Here is a 12,526-nt window from a genome sequence, read left to right as displayed (position 1 = left end):
AAAGTGCCGGCTGAGGTGGCATCTATTGAGGGGGACAGAATGGTACCACTAGAAATTCCACAATGGACATTGTTTCAGAATGGTACCACTAGAAATTCCTGCTCTATGCAGGCACAGAGACCACCAGCATGCTGTACAGAGGCCACGAAGAAGTGAAGCCAGCTCAGTGACCTTGGGCTAGTCACAGCTCTCTTAGAGCTCTCTCAGCCCCACCTACCTCAAAGGATGTCTGTTGTGGGGAGGGGAAGGGAAAGTGATTGTAAGCTGGTTTGATTCTTCCTTAAGTGGTAGAGAAAGTCAGCATATAAAAACCAACTCTTCTTCTATTTCTAAAAGTGGCTCTTTTAGAGAGCCAGCGTGGTGTAGTAGTTAAGAGCAGTGGTTTAGAGCAGTGGACTCTGATCTGGAGAACCGGGTTTGATTCCCCACACCTCCACATGAGCGGCGGAGGCTTATCTGGTGAACTGGATTTGTTTCCCACTCCTACACATGAAGCCAGCTGGGTGACCTTGGGCAAGTCACACTCTCAGCCCCACCTACCTCACAGGGTGTCTGTTATGGGGAAGGGAAGGTGATAATAAGCCACTCTGATTCTTCCTTAAGTGGCAGAGAAAGTCGGCATATAAAAAAAACCAACTCTTCTTTTTCTCCTTTCCCCCCCGCAGTTTAAATACAGGTTTATGTATCAAGGGAGAATTCAGATGTTGGACTCGAGAGTGGCAGAAGAACAAGGATGCCGGTGAAGGTTGAATTGGGTTTGAACACTAAAAGGACTCTGGTTCAAACGCCCATTCAGCCAAGGGGGGGGGGGCTCTCCCCACACGGTTTCAGCCTTTCCACCTCACATACCCTGATCTTTGCCGTTGCCGGCAAGTGTCACGGCGCTCCGACTGCGAGCCAAGAAGGACAGCGTGGGTGTCATGAGCCGGTCAACGATGCTGCTCTCCCAGGGGCTCAGCTGGAGGCTGCGGTCTGGTGATGGAAAAAGAGAGGGGACAGTTCTAATGAGGCAGGTTGCCCAACCGGCCCTCCTTTATCGAGAGTCTCAGAGCTAATTGACATGTTGCTCCCCCACAGTTTTCGAAAGAAATTCCAAAGAAATTTAAGGCATTTAGAGGGGACGTGTTCATAGAGGAAAGGGGTATTCATGGCTACTAGTAAAAATGGATACTAGTCATGATGCATGCCTATTCTCTCCAGGATCAGAGGAGCATGCCTATGGTATTAAATGCTGTGGAACACAGGTAGGACGGTGCTGCTGCACCCATCTTGTTTGTGGGCTTCCTAGAGGCACCTGGTTGGCCACTGTGTGGTCAGATTGCTGGACTTGATGGACCGTGGTCTGATCCAGCATGGCCTTTCTTATGTTCTAAATTCTCCCAGGAACATAAGAAAGGCCATGCTGGATCAGCCCGAGGAGAAGGAGACTAATTTCCAGCCCTATCACCTTTCCATTGCAGAGTTCGTCCACAAGGCATTTTGTCTCCCCCAAACCCGCCAAGGATAGATGTCGAGGAACAAGGGACCTCTCAGGGGAGAAGGGACGTTGGTTGCGTCGGATGCAGAATCTGAGCGTGGTGGTGGAAAGCTCCATCAAGTCACAGCCATCTTATGGCGACCCTTCAAGGGGTTTTCAGGGCAAGAGACCAACAGAGGGGGTTTGTCATTGCCTGCTTCTGAGTGGCAACCCCAGACTTCCTTACTGATCTCCCATCCAAGTACTAATCTAAGGCTGACCCTACTTAGCTTCCTAGACCTGATGAGATCAGGCTAGCCTGGGCCATCCAGGTCAGGGTCCAAGCTCAGATGGCGCTAAAAAGAAGCGGCTTCTTTCCTCCTCAGTTGAGGCCCCAGAAGTGATGGGCCTCTATGGTAGTCTGGAAATGCAACGCTGACTCTCACAGGTCAGCAGACGATCTGGTCAACCGCCTTGATGCATGTCGAGATTGTGGCCCTCGGTTGCCTCAGCAAACTTCACTATGAGGGCGGGAAGCAGCAATAGGGACAGATGCGCCCGGCTCGTGGCGTAGGAGTAAAACCCAGACACTTGAAACATCCGAGGACACAGAGGGGTCAGTCGCTGCCTCACAATGGCAGGATTTCTCCTCTTGGAAGATTTGCCAGGACTAGACCATTTCACGGAAAGAATTCCTCATTTTCAGGAGCTGCCATTTTGCCATTAAAAAGGTAAAGGTCCCCTTTGCAAGCACCGGGTCATTACTGACCCATGGGGTGATGTCACATCCCGATGTTTACTAGGCAGACTTGGTTTACGGGGTGGTTTGCCAGTGGCTTCCCCAGTCATCCTCCCTTTACCCCCAGCAAGCTGGGGACTCATTTTACCAGCCTCAGAAGGATGGAAGGCTGAGACAACCTTGAGCCGGCTACCTGAAACCGACTTCCGTTGGGATCGGACTCGGGACATGAGCAGAGCTTGGACTGCAGTACTGCAGCTTACCACTCTGCGCCACGAGGCTCATAGCATTTTACCATTACCACAATTTTATTACATTTCATAGGTCCTCCCAGGTCTGCTATAAAGCCTTCATTAAAAAAAAAAGAGGATTAGATAACAAAGACAGACAGACATTCTGAACTGTGACTTGGATGACAGGAAATTGGGGGTGTGGGGAGACGGGGACGGGACGCGGCACCAACGTATCCAATCCTCGTATGAACTGTCTTTAGCCGAAATCATCCGGAAAATGTGAATGATTAAAAAAACCACAGAGAGAGAGAGAGTTATTGAGCCTTTGACAGGATGTTCTCCTTTACAAAGCAAAACACACACCCCGCAGGCATGCGCAAGGATGACTGTCGGACTTGACCCTGCCGTGGGGCAACGCCCAATTCCACTCCCATGAACAATCCCCGCTGGGGCCCGTCAGCAGGCTCAGACTCAGGCGGTTCCCTCGGCCTCCTCGGCCGTCTCGTTTAGATGCCCGGGGTATTTTTAATCGTCGCTAAGCAACCGGGAAACAAAAACAGCGACGGGAGGAAATACTATCCTGAGCAGCAGCATGAGAGAGGAGCTGAGAGAGAGATCCGGCATCGCTTGACCCCCTTAGGATGGCCAGGCCCTGAGAGCCCTGGCGGGGGCCGTGGAGAATATGCTTATACATTGGGCTGGGGAGGGGCTGTGGCTCAACGGTAGAGCATCTGCTTGGCATGCAGAAGGTCCCAGGTTCAATCCCCAGCATCTCCAGTTAAAGGGACTAGGCAAGGAGGTGATGTGAAAGACCTCCACCTGAGACTCTGGAGAGCCACTGCCAGTCTGAGTAGACAATACTGACTTTGATGGACCGAGGGTCTGATGCGGTATAAGGATGCTTCATGTGTTCATGTGAGAAGGCACTGCCTGTGAACTTCGGCATTGTAACTGCACATGGGAGGTTCTGGGTTCAATTCCTACCGTTTTCAGTTACAAGGATTGAGGAATGAGGGAGGGGGGGAATCCTCTGCCAGAATATGAGGAAAGGTTGAAGGAGCTGGGTATGTTTAGCCTGGAGAGGGGATATGATAACCAGCTTCAAGTCCTTGAAGGGCTGTCATATGGAGGACGGTGCAGAGTTGTTTTCTGTTGCCCCAGAAGGCCAAACCAGAAACAACGGGTGGAAATTAAATCAAAAGAGTTTCCGTCTAGACATTAGGAAGAACTTTCTAACAGCTAGAGAGGTTCCTCAGTGGAACAGGCTTCCTCGGGAGGTGGTGGGCTCTCCTTCCCTGGAGGTTATTAAAGAAGAGGCTAGATGGCCACCTGTCAGCAATGTGCTGATTCTATGACCTCAGGGAGATCTTGAGAGGGAGGGCGTCTTGGCCATCTTCTGGGCATGGAGTAGGGGTCACTGGGTGTGTGTGTGTGGGGGGGGTAGTTGTGAATTTCCTGCATTGTGCAGGGGGTTGGACTAGATGACCCTGGTGGTCCCTTCCAACTCTATGATTCTATGAATACAGATCTCCAGAGCTAAGGCAGACCATCAGCTTGACTTGACCGAGCACAAGTTTTTATACACATTTATTGCTGTGACCTGCCTCAAACAGGTCTGGAGAGGCACCGTTTTTATTTATTGGTTTATTTTTGCTGTCAAGTCACAGCCAACCTATGCCGCCTCTGTAAAGCAGGGTCCCCAACATTGTGCCAACACCATTCTGGGCATCCACCGAGGGTTTTTAGAAAAAGGGTAGTGCCAGGAGGAGGTCTTGCTCAGAAGGGCTTCCAATTTGCCACTGAAGATCTGATCGGCGATGCAGATTAAAATAACATTGTTTTCAGCGGCAGCTCCCTACCACAGCTTTGGTTTTATTCCCTCTCACCCCTCTTTCCAATGTATTTTGATTACCCTTCTTCTCCCCTGCACCTCGGCTTCCTATGTATGTGTGGCTCCACCTCCTGCGGCAGCCATTTTGTGGTTGGTTCCGCCTTCTGCAGCAGCCATTTTGTGGTTGTGCTCACCGCCCTATATCAGAATTCCTAAGGAATCCACAAGCTCAAAACGTTGGGGATCCCTCTTGTATGGTTTTCAAGGCAAGAGACGTTCAGAGGTGGTTTGCTATCGCCTGCCTCTGCGTAGCAACCCTGGACTTCCTTGGTGGTCCACCATCCAAGTACTAACCAGGGCCAACCCTGCTTAGCTTCCGAGATCTGATGAAATCAGGCTAGCCTGGGCTATCTGAATCAGGGCAGAGAGGCAGTATACGCATTTTCGAAATATATATACAGACAGTAGGGTTGCCAAGCCCGCGATCAGCGCAGGAAATTCCCCACCCCCTGCTCACAGCAGGGAAAAAAAATACGCCAGTTGCGATGTTACATCACTTCTGGCAAAAAAAACCCACAAAAAAACAGGAAGAACGTAGGGTAGCTCTAGGAATTGCTGGTTTCTGGCAATTCCGAGAATGACGTTACCATAGAGTTTAACATAGCAATTCCTAGAGCTACCCTATGTCACTTCCATTTTTTAAAACCGGACGTGATGTGACGAGGCAGCCAGCATCATGTCCCTACCGTATCCCCGTTTAAAGAGCTCCTGCTAGTTGGCAGGCACTGGCAATGATAGCAGAGAGCTCCATCTTGTTAGCATCTGCCCCTTTTGGGGGAGGCATGTCAACACCCCACCCAGCACTGACTCGGTGCCAAAAACCTGCCTGGAGCCCTCCAAACCTTACCCCCAAGAAGAGCAAGCAGAAGAGATTATTCTAGCAACACTGCTTCTATACATTATATAATTGTCAAGTACATTATCCTTCTCCCTTCCCCTAGCTGGAAAGAGGGGGTGCACAGCCAGTTGGATCAGGGCCTCCTGCAACATTTCCCCAGCACTAGCCACACATTCAGCTCTAGGACCCTGCTTTACAGTGGCCTTCATTTCTCTCACCCAAATCAATTCTCATTCTTGCCTGACATGAGATGGTAACACAAATCTGTGCAGAGATGGGTCTCACTTTTTCTGAGACAGCACCTAGCACCCACAGAGCATTTGCGGGTTTTTTAAGCAGTAGAACTTGACTCAGTAGGGGAGGGACGGTGGCTCAGTGGTACAGAATCAGCTTGGCATGCAGAAGGTCCCATGTTCAATCCCCAGCATCTCCAAAAGGGACTAAGCGAGTAGGTGATGTGAAAGGGACCCTGGAGAGCCGCTGCTGGTCTGAGTAGATAATACTGACTTTGATGGACCAAGGGTCGGATTCAGTATAAGGTGGCTTCACGTGTTCATGTGGTATAAAGCAGCTTCACGGGTTGGTAGCAGGAACAGCAGCGGTGCCAACACATGCCTCTCCGGGCAAGAACAGGAAAATGTCATTCCCCTTTAACTGGTTGGGAGTTAACATAAAACCTTCATACACACCTTTTGGGGACCAGGGCGGCTTGGCAGAGGGCACCGAGACTGGGTGTTTGGGCAGCTGCCAAACTTGGAATTAACTATGGGAAGCTGGGAAGGAGCAGAGACCTCTCCCCTGTCTAGGAAAAAGCTGCAAGTGTGGCAAGAATATAAAACTTTAAAGTAGCGTCCAGATAGAGGATATGGGAGCAGCTTGGCACAAGAAGTGTGGGGGAAATCCCTCCTTGGCATCAGGGCCTTTATTCTCTCCCCATAAGTAGAATAGGGGGCTGCGGGAAATGCAGGACTCGACTGTTTGCTCTTTGATGGGGGTTTATTATTTTGGATGTCCAGGGCAGGGGACATCTAAAGCCCTTAAAAAATCCCTCAATCTATCAACTTCATATGTTGCTGCTCACTTTGAGATAATACCAATCCCATCTAGAGGCAGGGATGAAAACCAGATATGAAGACATGCCATTTTAATCAGCTGATATTGAGGCCTGTGGGTATCCCCGCTGCTAAATATCCTACATGAAGATGCCTCAGAATTTGGCAGCATGGTAGTCCAGGTTGATTCATTTGAAATGGGGTGTTGGAGGAGAGTTTTACGGGCCACCGAAAAGACAAATCAAGCCTGAACTCTCCCTAGAAGCTAAAATGACTAAACTAAAGACTATATTACTTTGGTCACATTATGAGAAAACAAGAGTCACTGGAAAAGACAATAAAGCTAGAAGTTGAAGGCAGCAGGAAAAGGAGAACCAACATGAGATGGATTGACAAAACAGAGGAAGCCACGGCTCTCAGTTTGCAAGACCTGAGCTGTTAATGATAGGACATTTTGGAGGACATTAATCCACAGGGTCACCGTAAGTCGGAAGCGACTTGACAGCACTTAACACACAGACACACACACACATACACACACAGTCCAAGTTCCATGTGATGGAAACCAGAGTTTGGCACCATGAACACATGACGCAAATTAAACCAGTCTGCACAGTCTTGCCTGTTTTGCACATTTTATCATATTTCTGCTAGCTATAAAAGGCCCCTCAAAAGCTATGCAGGGGGACGAAGCCCTCCCATTGGGCACTAGAAATCCTACTGAGACTCAGCCCCAAAAACTGCAAACACACTGCCTACACATTTTTAGCCTGTCTCAGCAATCCTAAGAGCTTGAAACCTGTGTGTTTTAAAAATGGGAAACCAACACCCCCAACTGCTGAATGTCAAGTATCTCCTTAGCTTGTATGGAATGGCACCAGGCACACCCGGCCCTAGCTATATCGCATTATATGTATCTTTTAAAATCAGTTTTCTCAATTTTTAAACCAACCTGAGTTTCTCAGGTAGGAAGGGATGTGAATCCAAAATTAGTACTGCCCCCTACCCCACCCTTCTCCTTAACATTGCGGGGTGTCCCCGGGGGGGGGTGTCTCTTACTTCTACTGGGTGAGTTCCAGAGGGTGGCAGAAGATTTGGAGAGGCGCTTGTTGATTATAGAGTCCACGTGTTTGGGGAGATTTACGGCAGAGAGGGAGCACCTGCTTGTACCTACGAGAGGGAAAAGACACATGGGCGTTAAGGGCAGCGGGCCAGGATCCGGCAGACATGTGGGCATGCAGCGGCAAAGGGCAGGAGTCATGCGGTAGAGGGAGAAGCAAAGGGAAACTTGCTGGGGTATTCAGGGGTACAGGTATGCCACTTCCCGCCGGACTGTGTTGTGTCTACACTGAAGTAAAATCGTGCACCCGTACAGGTGCTGATTTATGTCACTACCCTTGCGTGTGCTTGACGGCCATGCAGCGGCTCAGATGTGCTCACGTCGCATCTAAGGCACAGCCAAGTGTGGCGGGTGAGAGCGTGGTGGAGTCACTGGCGCGTTCATCATTTGCAACACAACGCCCAGCTTAGCCAAACATAAAAGAACCCGGCTACCTTTTTTTCCTCCTTCGCCCAAGCAGACCGACAAGCCCAATCCTGTTGCATGATTTACAAAGATGCAAAGCCCACTGATTCAGTGGGGCTTACTCCTAGGGTGAGTGTGCACAAGATCAAAGCTTTAAAAGGAGGTTTTAAAAATACCAAGCTCCTGGAGTCCCTGGACACATTACAAAATGTTTACGATCATGGCAAAGACAAGGCAGAAGAGGGAGAACGGCAGGAAGCAGATTTGTATTTCCTCAAGTGTGTCACCTGTGATGCTCAGAAGCCAGACAAAAAGCCAGCCCTGGACTGTTTTTGTTGAACATAACTCACAAGGGTTTTCCCATACAAAAAATGCAAGATTTGGGGAGTCCATGACAGGGAATCCCATTCCTATTTGCCAACTGTGTGGTTTGGTCCGCTAGGATAAATGGTTGTATCCTTTCCTTTCCAATGAACATTTGTTGGTGCCACATCCATTTATCTATTTATTTCATTTATACCCCCACCTATCTCCCCAATGGGGACCCAAAGCTGCTTACATAATTCTCCATTTTATCCTTACAAGGTAGGTTAGCCTGAGGGTAGGCTGGCTATGTCGGCTGCTATGGGTGGAGACTTTCTTACCCACAGCCATTTGGTAGAGGGTACACAAAGCCCCTTTTATCGTCTCAGGTCCACGAAAGGACCCCTAGAGCATCATAGGCACAAGCGCGCCGTCCCCACACCTGAAACTCTCTGCCCCGTACGTTTTGCCCTCCGTTTACTCAGAAGGCTCTGCTTCTCCCACCAGATGGCCAGCAAAACTGACATTTCCTTCCCGAAGATGGCTCTAGAGCAAAGCTTCTTAAACTGTGGGTCGCGTAACTGAATATGGGGGTTGCGAAAAATTTGGCAACGGTAAAAGGTTTCTTTATAATTTATTATCAGTAAATGTTTGATTTGTATACCTGTTTTATATACCTATATACCTGGGGTCACGTAAAAATTTCTTGGACAAGAAGGGGTCGCGAGTGGAAAAAGTTTAAGAATCCCTGCTCTAGAGTGCCTTCCTAACAACATTGAGCTGTGCAGTCTGAGTATCAAGGACATATTGGAAGAAATTTTTTATGGCTGGCATAGTTATGGAAAGATTTTCGCCTCAAGCTTGAGAGGGTGAACTATTTTAAGTGGCAGTATTTTTCTACCGTATTTTTTAAAAAAACAGATGCTAACAAAGGGGTTGGGTTTGAGCTGAATCATTGTCCTGCAAAAAGTATCAAACCCAACCCCTTTCTGACTACATATTACTCTTCCTACACACTTGACACTGAGAGACACTGTCCTTCAGTGTTACTCCTCTGAAGATGCCTGCCACAGCTGCTGGCGAAACGTAGGGAAAGAAAATACCAAGACCATAGTCACACAGACCGGATAGCCTACAAGAACCAACGAACTCTGACCGTGAAAGCCTTCGACAATAAGTAACAAAAGATTCGTAAGGTTCCCACCATGGCACTTCTGGGCACCATGACGCCTGTGTTGTGTTTTCCTGCCCACTTCTTTCTTCCCTGAAGCAAAGAGCTGATCTTGGCTATCCTCCACCTTGGACTGCCAACTCTGGTTTGGGAAATCCACCTGACTGGACCAGGAGTTGCTTCTGAGGAGCTCAGGAAACATCTCCTTTGGGTCCGCCTGAAGCAGGCCTTTGGAAACAGCTACCTCTGCTCTCCTAAGACTCTGTGACTCCCCTCCCGGGCAGCCTTTTGTGGTATCCTGCACCCTTCTTCTCCCCTGGCAGCCATTTTAAGGTGGCACCCACTACCTGTTCTCAGAATTAACAAATGTCCCATATGCTCAACAAGGTTAGGGATCTCTGCCATCAGCCTATCAGAGGGAAAAAACTAGTCTTGCTCAGCGGTGGACTTTTGTAACCAATGGACACAACATCATTATCAACGTGCGACAGAGAAGAATCTGTGTTCCACATGGAAGGCTGAACAGTCAATGCAAGAGTTGTACAAAAACAGCCACGTTGCACACAATCAAGAGGGACAACGGAGAACAGATATTAATACAACCACATCCAAATCCGGCACCTAACGGGCAAGAGGACCAGCATCGATCTCATTTCCTCTGAGCACAATTGTTTTCTGGACAGGACATGCCGGGCATAGGTCTAGGGAGACCCAGGCTCAAATCCCTGCTCAGCCATGCAGTTCACCAACAAAGGGTATTAAAAAAGATGATCTCTGAGCATTCACGATGGGTTCTTTTATCACCACTGATTCACCAACCCACCCACCAACCCCTACACACACCTAAGACCAGGAGAACTTCCAGGTCAAAGGGCATGTTTCCAAGACATCGGCATAATTTAGGCCCTATCCTTCATTTCACAAATTTGCTGATTTACTCAGAAGCAACCAACGCAGCTACAATATCAAACTACACACACACAAAAAGAGAGAGAACAATTGAATTGTCCTATTAAACCAAAATTTGTTTAACATATCACATGCCTCAGTAGACACTTGGTAGTGAGAGGTTTTTTTCACCATCCCAAGGATCAGGGGTGTTTTGAATTTGGGGCATCCTTAGGAGACCATTCCATTTGCTACAACAAAAACATGGGATGGAGTAACCTCTGAGCCACTATCAGAGGGAGAGACCTTTTATGAGGAGAGGAGCTGTGGCTCAGTCCGTAGAGCATCTGCTTGGCATGCAGAATTCCTGGGTTCAATCCCCGGCATCTCCAGTTAAAGGCAAGGAGGTGATGCAAAAGACCTCTGCCTGAGGCCCTGGAGATCCTCTGCCGGTCTGAGTAGACAATACTGACTTTAATGGACCAAGGATCTGATTCAGTATAAGGCAGCTTCACGTGTTCATGTGAGAGGCACTCCCTGATAGTGAACTAATACCCAAACTGGGGTTCAGGTTCGTCTGCCTGGTGCTGTTTTGAACCCAAACACAACACCCACTTAGTGGAAGGAACATGAAGTTTATTCGTGGCCATGAACAGACTGACGCAAGGGAGTCATCTCCAAAGAAGACAATAGGTGTGTGCATCACATTTTCTACCTTGATGAATTTGCCATTTCATTGGTTTGACGTAACATGTTACATCTCGTTCCCAGCACACCTTTTAGTTGGTCATCAGTTCCGCTTATTTACCTGGTCTCCAATACCTGTGACTTTTCAACTTTGTTACCTGCCTAGCTGACACATTCCCTGTGAAGCACCCATTACAGTAACGGGTACTCATTTCTTCTTGGTCCCTCTCTCAGCTACCTCCTCCTCCTCCTCCTTTTTTTTCTGCTCACACAGAAAAGAATTTTTTCTGCTCACCCTAGCCTGAATATAGTTCTAGGCAATCACTAACCAATTCCATCATATATTAATAAAGCATACCATATATGCCCACAGCATTGATGTTTATAGTAATTCCTACTATTTTACTGCATAATATATATTTTCTCATACTCTCAGGTATAGCGCAGTGGTTAATGTTGTGTCCTTAATGCTAGGCATCAAAATAAAAGAGAAAGCAGAGTTTTAAACAGGAGCATAGTTTACAGTCCAGTTCTTTCTCTGTCTGGAGCTGCAGTAACAACAACTTCATTCCTCTCTGTTCCTGTCCACATCAAATCCTGCAGTGGATTAACGCAGTCTAATACACTGGCACCGATTAAAAGAACGGAGCTGTCAAACCACCGCAGTTAAGAGACCAAGCTAGGAATGAGGAAGTCCCTGGCTCAAATCCTGCATCAGTAGGGTTCCCAGGTCCCTCTTTGCTACCGGCGGGAGGTTTTTGGGGCGGAGCCTGAGGCGGGCGGGGTTTGGGGAGGGACTTCAATGCCATAGAGTCCAATTGCCGAAGTGGCCATTTTCTCCAGGTGAACTGTTGGCTGGAGATCAGTTGTAACAGCAGAAGATCTCCAGCTACTACCTGGAGGTTGGCAACCCTATGCATCAGCCATTCGATTACTCGGCGGCTTTCACGATAGCCACTGTCTCTCAGCCTTACTTCCTCCTTGGTCATATGGAGATAATGCTATTGGCCTACAGTACAGGGTTGTTTTAAGGGTTACAAGAAGATCATTCTGTGAAGTGCTTTGAATGCTGTAAAGTTCTATGCAAATGCTATTATTGTTATAACACACATATCCCTGGCTGTTCAGGGCTTTAGAAGATCAGAACTGATGTGAGTCCTGTAAATAACCCCACAGGAGTTACTAATCCACAAACAGTTTTACTGACATGTCTACTCAGAAATAGATATTTTAGTCATTTGTATTCTACAATTAACCAGGAACAACTTTTGTAAAGTTTCCGTGCTCATTCACCTGGCAGAAAGTGCTATGCACCATAGTTGACTAGGAAAATGGTTCTCTCACCCTTTGATTGCCTTTTGAAGTCCTTTTCCAGCTCCCCTCTAGTTTCTAAGCTTGTATCGGAAACTGCACGCACCCTTCTAAACTTTCCTCCACAATCACGAGGACTAGAAACCCACCCTCCAAAAAACCGGCCATAAAACCAACTTTAGATTATTGGAATGCAAAATTCCACAATGGATACTGAGCTCCTCCACGTTTGCGCAGTAAGTTGCAGATTGCTCACAACCCTACAAACATCCTGGCCTAGCACACGTTGGCAGTGTCTGTGAAGTAAATCAATCTGCCACAACAGCATGACAACTATACCCAACAGGGTCACTCTTTTGCAGATTCCAATCTTATGTGACTAGAGCTACAGACAGAGGAGAAAACAGCTGCAGGAGGTTCTGGGAGCTCACA

The 12,526-nt window shown here is 48.1% G+C and overlaps 1 protein-coding gene across 1 annotated transcript in view; it reads right to left on the bottom strand.

Moving 5' to 3' along the window:
- The window catches only part of MAP7D1 (MAP7 domain containing 1), an 80,165-nt gene that overhangs the window by 15,056 nt on the left and 52,583 nt on the right, over positions 1 to 12,526 (bottom strand). The window contains exons 6-7 of the mRNA XM_056846229.1: positions 7,269 to 7,379; positions 850 to 972 (exon numbers count right to left, since the gene is read on the bottom strand). Coding sequence (XP_056702207.1) covers positions 850 to 972; positions 7,269 to 7,379 — 234 coding nt within the window. The remainder of the gene's footprint in view (positions 1 to 849; positions 973 to 7,268; positions 7,380 to 12,526) is intronic.

Source organism: Euleptes europaea, chromosome 3 (assembly GCF_029931775.1).
Source record: "Euleptes europaea isolate rEulEur1 chromosome 3, rEulEur1.hap1, whole genome shotgun sequence".
Classification (NCBI taxonomy): Eukaryota; Metazoa; Chordata; class Lepidosauria; order Squamata; family Sphaerodactylidae; genus Euleptes; species Euleptes europaea.
The sequence above is the reverse complement of the archived record's forward strand: the minus strand, read 5'-3'. Positions and strand labels throughout refer to the sequence as shown.